This window comes from Zonotrichia leucophrys, chromosome 14, assembly GCF_028769735.1.
Source record: "Zonotrichia leucophrys gambelii isolate GWCS_2022_RI chromosome 14, RI_Zleu_2.0, whole genome shotgun sequence".
Lineage (NCBI taxonomy): Eukaryota > Metazoa > Chordata > Aves > Passeriformes > Passerellidae > Zonotrichia > Zonotrichia leucophrys.
This window is the reverse complement of record NC_088184.1, coordinates 14,346,560-14,363,757: the sequence shown is the minus strand read 5'-3', so window position 1 is coordinate 14,363,757 and position 17,198 is coordinate 14,346,560. Positions and strand designations below refer to the sequence as shown.

Genomic DNA, 17,198 nt, shown 5'->3' with positions numbered 1-17,198 from the left:
ATTCCTTTTAGTGTACAAACCCAGGATTATTTGGATGGCCCAGTGACCCCTCACAAACTTTTTGTAGTACCCGGGAAGGGCAGATACACAGATTTCCTCTCTCTCCCTGCTCGCTGCCAAGGCTGCTCAGAATCACTGCTTTTTTTCCTACTCAGGGATTTTAATAAATTGACTTTTTCTTCCATTGGAAGAGTGATGAAAATAAATACTGAAAGAGCATTTCCTAAGTTTCACCCTAAGAACAACACAGGAAAACATCAGTGCAAATTCAGCTTTTAAAAAACACATGTGCCACATGTTTGGTGTCATCATTTCAGTCTGCTCCAAGCAAGGGCTCACTTCTAACAGGCCCAGCTCACAGGAGAAGTGCAACAGGCAATTTTTCTTCCAAAATACACTGAGAATGTGTTTTCAGATCAGAACTGGCTCACTGTGGCAGCCTAACACAGACTAACCAGCAGCTCACTGAATTACTCAGTGAGTAATTCAGTCAGAGATCTCCTGTGGCTGCTGCAGCTCCAGGGAAAGGGCAACTCCAACCTTCTTCCACAGCAAACTCCCACCTGTTACCTTCCCAAGGCAACCTTACCTGTTTTGACAAAATCCAGCTGAAGTTCAGCCATTTTTAACAACCCCAAACTTTCTAACACGGACAATTCTGAGTGAGGGGAACTGCTGGAAAGAAGTTCAGACCAAGAGCAGAGACTTTGTGTTTTCAGGGACTGTCACTGTGCTGGGTGAGCCCAGGATGCCTCTCTGAGACATTCCTGTATCCAAGTATCCAACAAAACCAAGCCCAGAGCACCCATCTTTAACCCCAGCAGCACCCAGCTGGGCAGAATTCCCCTGCAGGAAGGGAAAGCTCAAACACAAACATGAAGGAGTGTGCAGAAACCAACCTGGTGCCAAGAACGGGTTCAGAGAAGTAACAGGTTGTGGTGGCTTGGACACCAGGGAGTCCAGGTTGACCAGGGCAGCGTTGGGGCCCAGGAAGGACTCCGGGGTTTTGCGGGCCGTGCTCTGCTTGCCTGATGTCCCACTCGAGTGCTGGGACTCAAAGAGATCAGGACTCGTGGTGCCACTGTGCTGAGAGGGCAGAGTGGAACCTGATTCAGCTGCAACAACACAAAGGGACAAACACAACTGCAGGTTAGTGCCCAGAGGCAGGCAGAGAGCAGGCTGCAGGGGGAGAGAGCAGAGATGCTCCATGCTAAGGCAGTGTTAGTCAGGCTGCTACACCCTCTCAGCATGCAAGCAGGTCAATGTCCTCTAGCAGAGCATGAAGAAGCTACAGTCAGAGTTGCAGTGCTCTCCTGCTGGAATTCCCACAGCTCTGCTGCTCCAGGTGGGACTCAGGCTCCAAGGAACACACACTGCAAAGCCTTGGCCCTACACCACTGCTGTGCCCTTCCTAGCTGGATTCCCCCAGGGTTTTCTCCTCAAAAAGCCCAGCTGTGCTTCAGGCAGAACCATCCTGAGAGCAATGGCACCACAGCACTGACAGGGTCTGGCAGTTTTGATTCACTGATCATTGACCACAATAAAAAATAGAATATTCATAGAAGGTATTTTGTTATCTTCCTAGTGGAATTTACACATTTGAGAGATTCAGTCAGTATGGTTCTGGTTGAGTCTCTGAGCATAAGCCCAGCTCCAAACATGCTGGACACTGGAAATTAGGAAGTCCAACAAATTTCTGGGTCAATGCAGCAGAAGGTCACACAGTGCAATTCCATGGATTACAAAAGGCCCATTCCCCACGAGTTCATGCACAGGCCAAAATGGGAACAAGGAGCTTTTACTGCTGCATCATCACTTCCTTTGTAAAACTGATTTTTTGTTCAATAAAATTTAAGAACAGAGACATTTGTTGCCATGACTGTCACCCAACCTGTCCACATGCTAAGAACTTGATTCGTACCTGGCTTTTTGGAAGTTCGAAGTGTGTCAAATTCAGAAAAATCATCTTTAACTGTACCATTCAAATTACTGAAGAGGTCAAAAGATGTACTTCCTGTTCAAAACAACAAGACAGCCCTGTCATTAACACATCTTCGGTTTCATCACACAGCTGATTCCTCCTGGAAGCAATTCCTGACCCATTCCTGTTATTACCAAGAAGCCACCAGAGGCTCCAGGGCAGCAGCTGGGAGTGCTCCTACTCTGAGCTGGGAGGAGCAGAATGTCACAGATCTGTCCTTTCTGCCAGCATGGAACAACTACACCAGAGCAGTTTGCTTTGGGATCAGTGCAGGGCACACCTGAGCATGCTGGGGGTTGGTTGGTTGAGTGTCTGCATTAGAGACAAGCAGATCTTGCTGTGGAAGGAGAGAACAGAAATGGATTTACAGCCTCTACTATCGAGTGTTAATCAGCCCTCAAGGAAAACACCACCAGTGATGATTTCAATTCTGTTTCCCAAGTGGAAAGGAGGAGGAATGCAGAGCAGAGGGTGTGGAGATGGCAAAGCCCCGTTAGCTGAAGCACCAGCACTCACCCAGAGCTTGCAATCAATGAAACATCACCACTTCCAAACGTGGACACAACTCTTACCTCAGATTGGAGGCACAAAAACAACACCTAAGGGATCAGCAATCACACTCCTGAACAGCTTTAAGGTTTGTGGGGGTATTTTTAATTAGCTGAAATGTTTTCTTAGTTTATTTTTAACCTTCAGGACATTTCAAGCAAGAAGAGCACAAGATGACAAAGCCCAAGAGAAGATGAAAATTGAACATAAAAACAATATTTATCAAGAACAAAGAGCCACCACAGCTAAAGGCTCATTTCAGTTTTTGCCCTTTGCCCAGGAAAAGCTGCTTAGAGAAGTTTTTGCAGCACTCAGATTCCTCTGTCTGTTGTATTGTGGGATGAATGATGAGCAGAAAATGCATTTTGGATGCTTTTAGCCACGGTGCCAATATGAAAATGCCAGGTATTAACACTCATCAAGGCTGCATTAGTTACAGAGCATGGAAAAACAATTACAGCAGCACCTTGTGCATCTCTGCCAGGGCTCAGGGAGGGTTTCACACCCTCAGTCTGAAGGAACAAACCTTCATTTGCACCTCTAAAAGTCTCCTCGAGCTGCTCAACCTGTCAATCTACATCTGCAGAGCTATTTATCATGAGGAAAGGTGAAATTACAGTATCATTCATTGCCAAAAATGAAGTCCTTGTCTAATTAAAGATAAAACCCAAGAGCAGCAGCAGTCCCAAGTGCTCAGCAGGCAGCCACAAATACCATGAGGAGACACAGAAGGGACAGAGCAGGAAGCAGCACCTCAAATTCAGAGCTGCAAGTCTGAATAATCACACTGAAATTTCTTTTTCCTGCTGGTTATTACAAGTCCCTTTTATTTTGAAGATAAATTCTGCCATTGTCCAGCTTCTTTGAACCACACAATGCAAGAAAACCACTTGGACTTCTCCTCATGACTCAAATGAGATGGACATGGGATTGCTCACCAGAAGTAGAGAGAGGTTTGTTTGCAGGTGCTGATCCCCAGGGATCCACAGAAGATTTTGCTGCAGTAGAAGATGGCTGAGCAGGAGCCCAAGGGTCCACATTCTTGGCCAGAGGCTGAGCTGTGGATCCTGCTGGTGCTGCCCAAGGGTCAACAGAAGCAGCTGGTTTGGCACCTGCAAGAAGGATCAGCAGGAGAGAAGTGAGGGCAGCTTCCCTTGGAAAGCTTTTCTTGGTGACTGATCCCTCCAGGAGCCTTTCCTTGGGACTGACCCCTCCAGGAGCCTTTCCTTGGACACTGACCCCTCCCAGGAGCCTTTCCTTGGACACTGACCCCTCCCAGGAGCCTTTCCTTGGACACTGACCCCTCCCAAAGCCTTTCCTTGGACACTGACCCCTCCAGGAGCCCTTCCTTGGACACTGACCCCTCCCAAAGCCTTTCCTTGGGATTGATCCCTCCCAGGAGCCTTTCCTTGGACACTGACCCCTCCCAGGAGCCTTTCCTTGGGATTGACCCCTCCAGGAGCCTTTCCTTGAAGTCTGACCCTTCCCAAAGCCTTTCCTTGGGATTGATCCCTCTCAGGAGCCTTTCCTTGGACACTGACCCCTCCAGGAACCTTTCCTTAGTGTCTGACCCCTCCCAAAGCCTTTCCTTGGACACTGACCCCTCCAGGAGCCTTTCCTTGGGATTGGTCCATCCCAGGAGCCTTTCCTTGGACACTGACCCCTCCAGGAGCCTTTCCTTGGACACTGACCCCTCCAGGAGCCTTTCCTTGGGATTGACCCCTCCAGGAGCCTTTCCTTGGGATTGACCCCTCCCAGGAGCCTTTCCTTGGGACTGACCCCTCCCAAAGCCTTTCCTTGGGATTGATCCCTCCCAAAGCCTTTCCTTGGGATTGATCCCTCTCAGGAGCCTTTCCTGGATGATTGACCCATCCCAGGAGCCCTTCCTTGGACACTGACCCCTTCAGGAACCTTTCCTGGATGACTGACCCCTCCATGAGCCTTTCCTTGGACACTGACCCCTCTCAAGAGCCTTTCCTTAGTGACTGACCCCTCCCAAAGCCTTTCCTTGGACACTGACCCCTCCAGGAGCCTTTCCTTGAAGTCTGACCCTTCCCAAAGCCTTTCCTTGGACACTGACCCCTTCAGGAACCTTTCCTTGGGACTGACCCCTCCAGGAGCCTTTCCTTAGAGTCTGATCCTTCCCAAAGCCCTTCCTTAGTGACTGATCCCTCCCAAAGCCTTTCTTTGGGACTGACCCCTCTCAAGAGCCTTTCCTTGGAGTCTGACCCCTCCCAAAGCCTTTCCTTGGAGTCTGACCCCTCCCAAAGCCTTTCCTCTTCCCAATTACCACTGAGCATTAATGGCAGCAGCTCAGCACCAGCCACTCCCAGCATTTGTCACACTGTGACCAACAACAGCACCAGGAAATTCTGGGCAAGGCAGAGGAATAAACAATTCCCCTCTCTGAAGCTGGATCCAATACCTGCAGTTCCAACCAGGAAATAAACGTGCCATTGTTGCTGACATTGCCACCACCAGTGACAGTCCCTGGCTGGAGGTGACCTAAATCACAGGGTCTATTTATGAGCTCAGGGGAAAGTGAGTTTATAAAAAGCCCAAAGGTAAAAGGTGTGACACACACAACATTAACCCTTGGACAAAGGAAGCTGTAAGATTCAGAGGGAATGTTTTCCAAGCCTTTTAACCCCACTGCTATTTTATAAAGATATAATCAGCTCCCCTGAGCCTGCTGTGCTTTTTTATTCCCATTTCTAAGCACTCCTGACACACATCTAAGCTTCCCACCGATGCCCCTTTATTATTTTTAACCCAATGTCTGTATGCTCAGGGTTCTCATTTCCACTGGAAGATGCTGAGAACTCTTCACTCCTACAAATTCAATCACCAAAGGTTTGATTCCCACATGAGGATTTTATAACCCAAGAGAGCAGGACAGAACCAGCCACGTGCAACAACTCTGACCTTCAATGTCCTGCAGCTTTCAAATTACAACTGAAAATTATTTTAGCTTTTAAAACTCCATTCAACACCCCCTGGCATCCCAATATTCCTGTAAATCAGGAATGCTGCACAAATTCCAGCTGGAATTTTGGGTTTTGTTTCATCGGCAGCCACGTGGTCACTACAGCTCCAGAGCAGGAAATGCCAAAAGTCTCCAAGGAAGCCCCATAATTCCCACCCCAGTACTCCCATTTCCTTGATCTGTCCCCAGTGCTGAGTTAGGAGCAGTGCCACACTAATGACAGCATTTCCCATCACCAGCAGCTTCCCAAAACCTCCTTTCTTCCCTAAAAGGAGCACTCAGAATGAGAGCACTCAGGAAAATCCCTTCCTGGAGCTTCCATCAGCTCCAGTGGAACACCACAGCACTGGCAGGACTGGGAAATGCAGATTCATGAGTCATTTTTTACCAGCAAATTCACAAACTGGCATCCTTGAGACTATTGCTGGGAGAATCCAGCAGGCTGCAAGCAGGGATTGTGCTGTGGTGAAAGAAAGCTGGGAAGCACTGAGGAGATGCTACAGCTGGAACTGGTGCAAGGAAAATCCTGTCCCAGGGTGACACATCAGGCTGCACATTTGAGGAAAGTGGATTTGGGTTTATTTAAGCCGTGGAAAAAGAAACTGAATGGCCTCAGGGCCCAAAATCTGGGATTTTTCTCAGTTCCTATCATCAAAATAAACCAGGTGACACTTGGAATGATGACCTGGCAGTTGGCCCAGGAGATTTGCAGGTGCCTTTAATGCCATCATGAGCAGGAGAAAAATCCCCAAACAAGGCATTTCATCATTAAACTTCCAATTTCTCATCAGCAATATGATGATGGTGTGTAGACTGCAAATCCCTTTGAAGCATTTTAGAGTAGAGGTTGTAGAACCACCAGCCCAAAGCAGAACTGACAGAACAAAGCTCTCAATCTTCATGGAAAAGCTTCATCAAGATTTGCACAGAAAATCCCTGCCCTTTAAAAAAGTCAAAAATCCCAACAAAAAAATAGATCCAGCTCCAGTTCCAAGTGTTACACTGTGAGAAACCATCTGCTTTCTTATCAAAGGAGTAATTCCTTGGACAGGCTGTGGCTGACCCAGACACCAGCCCACCACACACACAAAAAACAAAATACCACACAAAAATTTGGTTTAATTGCTCTTTAAAATGTGAAACACTGCACCTTTCCCTTCAGGAATATTCCATGGATTTAGCATTGAAATCCTATGGAACACCAACTATTTTAAGTGGCAACCTGAATTTTTTTGTCTGCTATAAAAATCTTCATTTAAGTAATTTAATCCTTTTGGTTCTGACCATACACAAACACATTACAATTCTCTAGGAGCAGCTAAGGACATGACAATTCAGACTGATGGCTTTCCTAAGCTTGTCTAAATATCAGATTAAATTCTGGGAACAGTTTAAACCCAAGGCACTGACACAACCAGCAGTGAGACACGAGCTGGACAAGTTGGTTTTGTAAAGACAACACAAGTGCCACTCTTTTCTTCCTTAGGATTCAAACTGCACACACAAAAACCCAACTGCTTTTAAAAAAAACCAACTGCCATTGGTGTCTGCTTGGAAATGAGGAATTGGGTGAAATGAATAAAAATGGACTCATACACGAGTACAACACTGAGGAACTCTGAACTGCAAGGTTAAAAAGCAAAACCTTTGAGATCCCTAGGATTCAAACTGCACACACAAAAACCCAACTGCTTTAAAAAAAAAGCAACTGCCATTGGTGTCTGCTTGGAAATGAGGAATTGAGTGAAATGAATAAAAATGGACTCCTACACGAGTACAACACTGAGGAACTCTGAACTGCAAGGTTAAAAAGCAAAACCTTTGAGATCGCAGCGCTGCTGGCAGCTGGCTCTTACCAAATGATTGCCAGGGGTCGGAGGCAGGGGCTGCAGCTGAGGATCCTCCCCAGGGGTCTGTCTGGTTGGCAGCAGCAGCAGCAGCAGCAGCAGCAGCAGGAGGGCCCCAGGGCTCGCTCTTGGCCGGGGCCGGGCCCGAGGAGGGCAGGGCATCCATCAGGTCCAGCAGGGTGGTGTGCTGAGGGCAGCAAGAAGCTGAGCTTTACTCAAGAGCCTTGCCAGGCTGGAGTACAAACCCACGAGAGTGAAGAAGCAATTATTATTATTATTATTATTAGCATTATTATTATTTTTCCTTTCACACGCCTGCATTGACTAGCTCCAAATTTAACCCACACGGAAGAAGCTTTAAGCTACACAACAAAGCAAACCCAGAAGCACAAAAGAGCTCAGTATTAAGCTAAGTTTGTGTTACTGTCATTCAGCTTTTTGGCAGCGTAACAGGGAATTTCTTAGGCCGAGGCACTACCTCCTTCTTTTTGGGAATTTTAATTGTGTCTCTGCGACTCTCCTCCAGAGCCATCTGTAATCTCAGATCGTCCCCGCGTCTGAGGCGCTCCTCCTGCAAAGGAAACCAACACTGGTGACACCGAGCACGAGCTGCTCTGAGCTGCTGCTGCTGCTCCCTGCAGGCTCCAGCCCTGCCCCTCTGCTCCACAGGCTCCATTTCCCCTCAGCACACACAGGCACACCAGTTCTCCTGGGGTTCGTGCCTCAGGAGCACCCCGACCCTGCTGTGCCCATGGCTGGTTGGGATTTACCCCAGTGGTGTTCCATTCTTTCCAAAATTCTGTTAGAAACACCACAGAACTTCAAGTGAACAAGCCATTTTTAAATTTACTCTGGTGTTGTTCCATTCTTTCCAAAATTCTGTTAGCAACACCACAGAACTTCAGGTGAACAAGCCATTTTTAAATTTACCCTGGTGTTGTTCCATTCTTTCCAACATTCTCTTAGAAACACCACAGAACTTCAGGTGAACAAGCCATTTTTAAATTTACCCTGGTGTTGTTCCATTCTTTCCAAAATTCTCTTAGAAACACCACAGAACTTCAAGTGAACAAGCCATTTTTAAATTTACCCTGGTGTTGTTCCATTCTTTCCAAAATTCTGTTAGAAACACCACAGAACTTCAGGTGAACAAGCCATTTTTAAATTTACCCTGGTGTTGTTCCATTCTTTCCAAAATTCTCTTAGAAACACCACAGAACTTCAAGTGAAAAAGTCATTTTTAAATTTATCCTGGTGTTGTTCCATTCTTTCCAACATTCTGTTAGCAACACCACAGAACTTTAGGTGAACAAGCCATTTTTAAATTTACCCTGCTGTTGTTCCATTCTTTCCAAAATTCTGTTAGAAACACCACAGAACAAGGGAACAAGTAATTTTTGAATTTACCCTGGTGTTGTTCCATTCTTTCCAAAATTCTCTTAGAAACACCACAGAACTTCAAGTGAAAAAGTAATTTTTAAATTTACCCTGGTGTTGTTCCATTCTTTCCAAAATTCTGTTAGAAACACCACAGAACTTCAAGGGAACAAGCCATTTTTAAATTTACCCTGGTGTTGTTCCATTCTTTCCAAAATTCTCTTAGAAACACCACAGAACTTCAGGTGAACAAGTAATTTTTGAATTTACCCTGGTGTTCCATTCTTTCCAACATTCTCTTAGAAACACCACAGAACTTCAGGTGAACAAGCCATTTTTAAATTTACCCTGGTGTTGTTCCATTCTTTCCAAAATTCTCTTAGAAACACCACAGAACTTCAAGTGAACAAGTAATTTTTAAATTTACCCTGGTGTTGTTCCATTCTTTCCAAAATTCTCTTAGAAACACCACAGAACTTGAAGTGAACAAGTAATTTTTGAATTTACCCCAGTGGTGTTCCATTCTTTCCAAAATTCTCTTAGAAACACCACAGAACTTGAAGTGAACAAGCCATTTTTAAATTTACCCTGGTGTTGTTCCATTCTTTCCAAAATTCTGTTAGAAACACCACAGAACTTCAAGTGAACAAGCCATTTTTAAATTTATCCTGCTGTTGTTCTATTCTTTCCAAAATTCTGTTAGAAACACCACAGAACTTCAGGTGAACAAGCCATTTTTAAATTTACCCTGGTGTTGTTCCATTCTTTCCAAAATTCTCTTAGAAACACCACAGAACTTTAGGTGAACAAGTAATTTTTAAATTTACCCTGGTGTTGTTCCATTCTTTCCAAAATTCTCTTAGAAACACCACAGAACTTCAGGTGAACAAGCCATTTTTAAATTGGCATGAGGGTTTTTCAGCATTCAGGTCACCACTGAGGGTTCCAGAGAACTAAATTGGAATTTCCCTTGCTTTTGTTCACTTCCTTCCATGCTGGTGCAAGAAGCACCAAGGGAATCGAGTCTTGCCAAGTCCAGGTGTAATTTGAAGGTTTAAACATCTGTAACTACAATGTTTATGCCACATTTGACTCCTTTAAATAACTCTGCTTGCATCATGTCTCTCAGAAGTTGACTAATCCCCAGCTTGTCATTTCTGAAGCTACTTCAAGTGCTTAATTCTGATTTATATTTTAGTTCCCTTTATTGCTCAATAATGACAAAGTTTACTGGGTGACAGTTTCCCCTTCCAAGCTTAACATAGAGCTGTAAACTAAATTGTTACAGGGATCCTCTAAAATATTACAGGCATTCAGCATGGCTGACTTGAATTTTCACTCAGAGCTGAGATTTGACTTTGTTATGTATTAAAATGCAGGAATTTTATCCAAATTTACTCCAAATGCAGAATGAAGCTAAGAATTAGCACAGTAACATAACTCAGGTGATAGATCAGGAGTTAATTTCTTTAAAACAATTTTTTAAGATATTCTGGTACTTTGTGTCAGGTCACCCTCCTGTTCCAGGAACTCCCACCAAACGAACAGACTGTTCCAAATTCCACTGGAATCACAATTCACTGACATTAATGAAGATTTCAGGACCAGTCATGCTTTCAGCTCGTCCTAACTGAAAACATCTTCAGTAAGTGATGATTAACATCCTCCCACACAAAGTCTTCTCTCAAAGTGACTGTCATCTTCCACTAGTCTCAACAGCTCGGAGGCTGCAGTTACTTTAAAAAGAGATTTTAAGAATAATAATAATAAAAAAGAAACCAACCCACACACAGGATTCTACCTGGAGCAAAGCCAAGCTGCCATAAATAAGATAAAATAAATGAAATTAAATGGGATGGGATGAAGGGGAAGGAAAGGAAAAAAGGGAAAAGGGAAAAGGAGAAGGGAAGGGAAGGGAAGGGAAGGGAAGGGAAGGGAAGGAGGAAGGGAAGGGAAGGGAAGGGAAGGGAAGGGAAGGGAAGGGAAGGGAAGGAAGGGAAGGGAAGGGAAGGGAAGGGAAGGGAAGGGAAGGGAAGGGAAGGGAAGGGAAAGGAAAAGGAAGGGAAAAGAAAAGGAAGGGAAAGGAAAAGGAAGGGAAAGGAAAAGGAAAGGGAAAAGGAAAAGGAAAAAGAAAGGAAAAAGGAAAGGAAAAAGGAAAGGAAATAAAAATAAAAAATAAAATAAGATAAAAATAAGAGAAAGTAAAATAAAATTAAATAAAAATTAAAATAAAAAAATAAAACAAGATTAAACAAAAATAAATAAAATAAAATAAAATTAAATTAAAAGAAAAGAAAATAAAACAAAATAAAATTTACAAAATAAAATATTTTTTAAAAATAAAATAGAATAAAAATAAGATCAAATCCAAATCCAACCAAGCAAACCAGGTTGCACAGTGAGCTCTCCAAGCACGGACACTTTGGAAAACCTGCAGGGGCACCGACCTGCTCGGCCACCTCGCGGCTCATGGCCAGCGCCAGCTGCAGCTGCAGCTCCTCCTCCCCGCTCGTCTGCGGCCGCGCCTGCTCCAGCTCCGAGGAGACCCGCGGGGACGTGGCTGTGGGGACACAAAGGCAACACCGGCACCGTCAGCACAGGGCAGGGATGGGCACAGCACAGGGATGGGCACAGCACAGGGATGGGCACAGCACAGTGCAGGGATGGGCACAGCACAGGGCAGAGATGGGCACAGCACAGGGCAGAGATGGGCACAGCACAGGGCAGAGATGGGCACAGCACAGGGCAGGGATGGGCACAGCACAGTGATGGGCACAGCACAGCACAGAGATGGGCACAGCACACTCAGAGATGGGCACAGCACAGCACAGAGATGGGCACAGCACAGGGCAGGGATGGGCACAGCACAGTGCAGTGATGGGCACCAGCACAGGCAGAGATGGGCACAGCACAGTGAGGATGGGCCACAGCACAGAGATGGGCACAGCACAGAGATGGGCACAGCACAGAGAGAGATGGGCACCACGCACAGAGATGGGCACAGCACAGTGAGAGATGGGCACAGCACAGCACAGGGCAGAGATGGGCACAGCACAGTTCAGGGATGGGCACAGGATCCTGCAGAGATGGGCACAGCACAGTGCAGGGATGGGCCACAGCAACAGGCAGAGATGGGTACAGCACAGTGATGGGCACAGCACAGTGATGGGCACAGCACAGCACAGAGATGGGCACAGCACAGGGCAGAGATGGGCACAGCACACTGCAGAGATGGGCACAGCACAGTGCAGAGATGGGCACAGCACAGTGATGGGCACAGCACAGCACAGAGATGGGCACAGCACACTGCAGAGATGGGCACAGCACAGAGATGGGCACAGCACATGGTGATGGGCACAGCACCTGCAGAGATGGGCACAGCACAGAGATGGGCACAGCACAGGCAGAGATGGGCACAGCACACAGTGATGGGCACAGCACAGTGAGAGATGGGCACAGCACAGAGATGGGCACAGCACAGTGATGGGCACAGCACAGCGCAGAGATGGGCACAGCACAGCACAGAGATGGGCACAGCACAGTGATGGGCACAGCACAGCACAGAGATGGGCACAGCACAGAGATGGGCACAGCACAGGGCAGGGATGGGCACAGCACAGCACAGTGCAGAGATGGGCACAGCACAGAGCAGAGATGGGCACAGCACAGCACAGTGCAGAGATGGGCACAGCACAGCACAGTGATGGGCACAGCACAGCACAGAGATGGGCACAGCACACTGCAGAGATGGGCACAGCACAGAGATGGGCACAGCACAGAGATGGGCACAGCACAATGATGGGCACAGCACAGAGATGGGCACAGCACAGTGCAGGGATGGGCACAGCACAGGGCAGGGATGGGCACAGCACAGGGCAGAGATGGGCACAGCACAGTGATGGGCACAGCACAGGGCAGAGATGGGCACAGCACAGTGATGGGCACAGCACAGCACAGGGATGGGCACAGCACAGCACAGAGATGGGCACAGCACAGGGCAGGGATGGGCACAGCACAGGGCAGAGATGGGCACAGCACAGTGCAGGGATGGGCACAGCACAGGGCAGGGATGGGCACAGCACAGGGCAGGGATGGGCACAGCACAGTGATGGGCACAGCACAGTGCAGAGATGGGCACAGCACAGTGCAGGGATGGGCACAGCACAGGGCAGAGATGGGCACAGCACAGTGCAGGGATGGGCACAGCACAGGGCAGAGATGGGGGTACAGCACAGCACAGTGATGGGCACAGCACAGGGCAGGGATGGGCACAGCACAGGGCAGGGATGGGCACAGCACAGTGAGAGATGGGCACAGCACAGGGCAGAGATGGGCACAGATTCAGCCCAGCACACTGCAGGAGTTGCTGGCAGCCTCAGCTCCTGCCCCCCATATTTGCTGTCAAAGCCCCCCCCAGTTTGCACAGCTGAATCTTCTGCCAAGAGTGAGGATGATAATTTAGCTGCTTTAAGGGAAAAATATTCCTTAAATATTCCTTGGAAAATCAAAGTTTTTTTATAAGAAGTACCCCCCAGCTCATGCTGGAGTGTATCAGAGCTCCTGATTTAAAAACTCATTGGTGAAGGAAACATTTCTGAGTGTTTCTTCCATCTTGCAGTGTCAGTAAGGATCTGCTGGGAGTGGGCCAATATCAGGGTAAAACTGGATACCACCCACTTTTCTGTAAAATAATACAGTCTTAATGGGAAGATAAAGAACTATTCTGAACTGCTGGGGATAAACAACCCGGCTATTCAGACTGCAGATTGACACAAATACAGGATCATTCTCTGCTAAAGAAGAGTTTGGGGAGTGGGTTGGGGGTGTTGGTTGGTTTCTGGGGTTGGTTGGGGTTTTTTGGGGTATCCCCTCCCCTCCTCTTCAATGACAGCTAAAAGATGCAATTTCTCAACACACAACCCATCCTTGGTGCTGTGAAATTCCCATCCTACACCACCAGCAGGTTTAGCACTACACAGCCATTGAACAATTTTGTGCTCACTCTCTCTCTCAGACAATTCTTTAGCATCCAAACCATTCACACAGAAATTCTACCTCGCTTTGGCAAGGCAGTTTGTATTTAGTGGCTGGACTGATGATTAGTTTGGCAAAACATATATTGACATTTAATACATTTAATTGAATGTCGTCAAGCTCCAAGAAATCAAGTTTCTTCCTACCAAGCCAGCTGGGCATGTGGAAATGAGATTGCCAAATTTGCTTTGAAAACCACTTTTCCATCCTTTAATCCTCCCAATATTTCCCAGTCTTGTCTCTCTCTGCTGAAATTCCAGGCCAAAATGACACCACAAAACAAGTGGAACTTTCTCATCCAGCAGGCCAGAAGGAAGAGAACTCTCCAGAAACAAGGAATGACCTTTCCTCCTTCCCACCCACCCCGAGGTGCCCTCCCACCCCATCTGCCTCCAAAGACATAAACTAATTTATCACCACAGTGATTCTTCCACCCTGCGCTGATCCTGAGGCTCTCAAGCCAACCTTGCTTCAATTAAGATGCTACTCATAGCTCAATTCTATTACTCTTTCACACTTTCTCATATAAAATAATTAAATTTAGCCTGGTTGATGAGTACTTACTGCTCCAACAGTCACTGCCAGGCTCTCCAATATATTACATTAAAAATATGATGATTAAAGCATGTGATAATTCCCAGCCACTCACCTAATACAGGTGATAAATTAGCACTAATTCTAATCATTCTAATCCAAAATGGATGATTTTAAACCAGGATGGAGGTGGAAACACTTCCCTTTGGAGCCCAGAGAATGTTTTCCATTTATCTTTGCCAGAAGAAGATGGAGCAGTTGACGGTTGTTAAAAACCTCAGAGAGAGAAAATCTATTTCAGATAAAAATGGAAGAATTCCTGGTATAAAGTGGCCATGAATGGATGTGAGATGCAGATGGAGAGGAGCAGTTTTGCAGCAGGGATTAGAGGAGGGAAGAGTCCAAAGTGATTTAAAAGAAGAGCCTGGGACACTGCAGAGTCACCTGAGAACAGATGGAGCAGCAGCAGGGAGGAACCTTCTGCTCTGCTGGGCTCTGAACTGGGGGGGAAATGGCATTTCCTGCATTTCCTGCATTTCCTGCATCCCAGCTTTGCCATCCCTCAATTCCACAACTGTCGGTTTTCGGCTGTTTGAAGGGCCTGGAAAGGCCCGGGGTGGCCTTGGGGCAGCCGCGTATCAAAGGACGAGAAGAGGCTTCAGTTCTTCTTTCGGTTTTTATGTTTATTAATTGTTTATCTAAAAGATTTTCTTTCAGCCCGACAGAGCTCTGCTCAGCAGCCAGCCATGAGCACACTGTGCTGCCCTCCGGACAGCCACCTATCTTTATACCCATTGTTACGTGTACAATATTTATCATTTTTCCCCAATACCATTTATTCTTATTGCCCGGTGCACTTTCAGTAATGACCAATCCCAAAGTGCCACCATCACCACAGAAGATGGAGGAGAAGAAGAAGAAGAAGAAGGACAGGACACGCCCCAATTCCTCCATCTTACTTCTCTAAACCCCCCTGTACAGAAATCCTAAACCCTGTGTTTCACTCTCTAATTAACCAATCCCTTCACCATTCACCCCGGTGAAACCCTCCTGTCCTCATACAGGTGTCGTCTCCTGTGTGGGATCAAAGTCCAGCCACCAGACACTTCTGGAACATTCCAGGACTCCCGAGCCCCCCAAGGGTGCTCTCGGTGGCACCTCAGGACTCAGATCCTGAGATCCCACACACAACAACCAAGAGCCTGATGGCACTGACACTGGAATTAAAATGATGCAAAATGGGATTCCATTGCTCTTCCTCCCATTTCCACACAAAGCATGGCTGACCTCAGTGCCCAGTGCATTCCTGCCTGGAAAAGCTGTAAAATCAGGGATTGGAGCTCACTCCAAGCCTTTCCCTGGCGCTGCACTCCCAGGCAGGGCTGGCTTGGCTCTGCCAGGGAGCTCCATCAGCTCCCAGGAGCTGCAGCTCTGCAGCCCCACATGCACACCAGGGGCTCACACACACACACAGCTCATTCCTTCCCACTTCTAGGCTTTCCAGCAATCCATTCTCCTGTCTTTCATTAATTCTGAAAGGTATTTCCAGCTCCTTTTCACGAAAATGTCCATTTGAAGTTCTTCCTTAGGCCTCAATAAAAAAACAAACTACAGGAATGTTGCTGGTTTCTATGTAAGCGTTATAAAACCATCCACATTAAAGAGCTGCCAGCACTTTTCTTTTTGAAAAGGATTAAGGGGAATTCAAAACACCATTCTTGGGAGTAACCTGACAAGTTTTAGCTAAGATTCCTAAATTCCTAAATTCCACATGGGCCTCATCCTGCTGCAAGGTGAGAATGCCCAGTGCAGAGGAGAACATTTGTGGCCCGAAGTTTAGAATCTGACTAGCTGAGGGCGAAAGGCCGACGCCCCTCTGCAATTCCTGGCCAGCGCCCTTCGGCGTCTGAGGGCCTCGGGCTGTGCTGGCTGCGGACTGGCTCACACCGCTGGGATAGGGGAGGAACGGAGCTGACCATTTCCCGGGGGTTAAACATCGGTTTATTGCAGTTGATGCCAGATCCAAAAACACCGGGGAAACCAGCCGGGAAAAAGTTTTTTCATAGGGGGTGAAAACAGGATTATAAAGGAGGGAGGTGGGTACAGGCGGAACCAATCGGGAAAGGTGAGGGGATGAACTTCACAGAACTGACACTCCATGGAGACCAATAATCAAAAGGTAAAGGAGGTGTCCTGGGACCCCAGCCAGCCACCATCTCCAGAGAGGAGAAGGTTCTCGAAACCTGGGAGGAGGAAGGGAGTGATTGACTGGACAGGGAGGAAACAACTTTCACTTATAAGGGAAACCAGGGGAGGAGCAATTACACATCGGCAACTATGAATAGCGGTTACTATAGCAACTTAGCTGACAGGCTAGCAGTGGCGGGAAAAACTGGGGGAACGAAACCATTTTACACATAATAGGGGAGAACAATACATAAATTGGGGGAATAACACAAGAAACTTAACAACACACTACCACAGCCCAGGATGCAGCAGAAAGGTGCCAGGAGCAGGATGGTGGCACACAAAGCACCCCCATCCCATGACAGCTAACTCACACGTTTATGTAAGATGGGACTCAACAGATCAATTCTGACCTGCTAAACCCTAAAGCCCCAAAGTGTGGGGATGCCAGTCCCTCCAGGAGCACATCTGTGGGATGTTCCTGCGGGAGCACAGGGCTGGCTGCTCAAGGAAATCACCTGGAGGATGAGTTCAGCACTAAAGCAGGATTCTGCTGCACCATCTGTGCCTGGGCCAGCTCCCAGACACAGCTATTGATAATTCCCTATATTCTGGCTCTATTAAAAGGCCTCTGTAGCTGCTTATAGATCTGGCTGAGTTAAAGTGAAATACAGGACACAGAGAGCAGAGCCTGCATTAATAA

At 47.0% G+C, this 17,198-nt stretch overlaps 1 protein-coding gene across 5 annotated transcripts in view; it reads right to left on the bottom strand.

The window, feature by feature from the left end:
• Positions 1 to 17,198, bottom strand: part of EPN2 (epsin 2) — a 53,004-nt gene that overhangs the window by 5,524 nt on the left and 30,282 nt on the right. For 4 of the 5 annotated variants that reach the window (XR_010442001.1, XR_010442000.1, XM_064725539.1 and 1 more), the window contains exons 3-8: positions 11,188 to 11,300; positions 7,842 to 7,934; positions 7,373 to 7,550; positions 3,469 to 3,642; positions 1,922 to 2,014; positions 900 to 1,115 (exon numbers count right to left, since the gene is read on the bottom strand). Coding sequence is in view for 3 of the 5 variants with exons in the window: in XM_064725539.1 (XP_064581609.1) it covers positions 900 to 1,115; positions 1,922 to 2,014; positions 3,469 to 3,642; positions 7,373 to 7,550; positions 7,842 to 7,934; positions 11,188 to 11,300 (867 nt within the window). In the remaining 2 variants the exon portion in view is untranslated. The remainder of the gene's footprint in view (positions 1 to 899; positions 1,116 to 1,921; positions 2,015 to 3,468; positions 3,643 to 7,372; positions 7,551 to 7,841; positions 7,935 to 11,187; positions 11,301 to 17,198) is intronic. The other variant, XM_064725541.1, reaches the window with a different exon arrangement.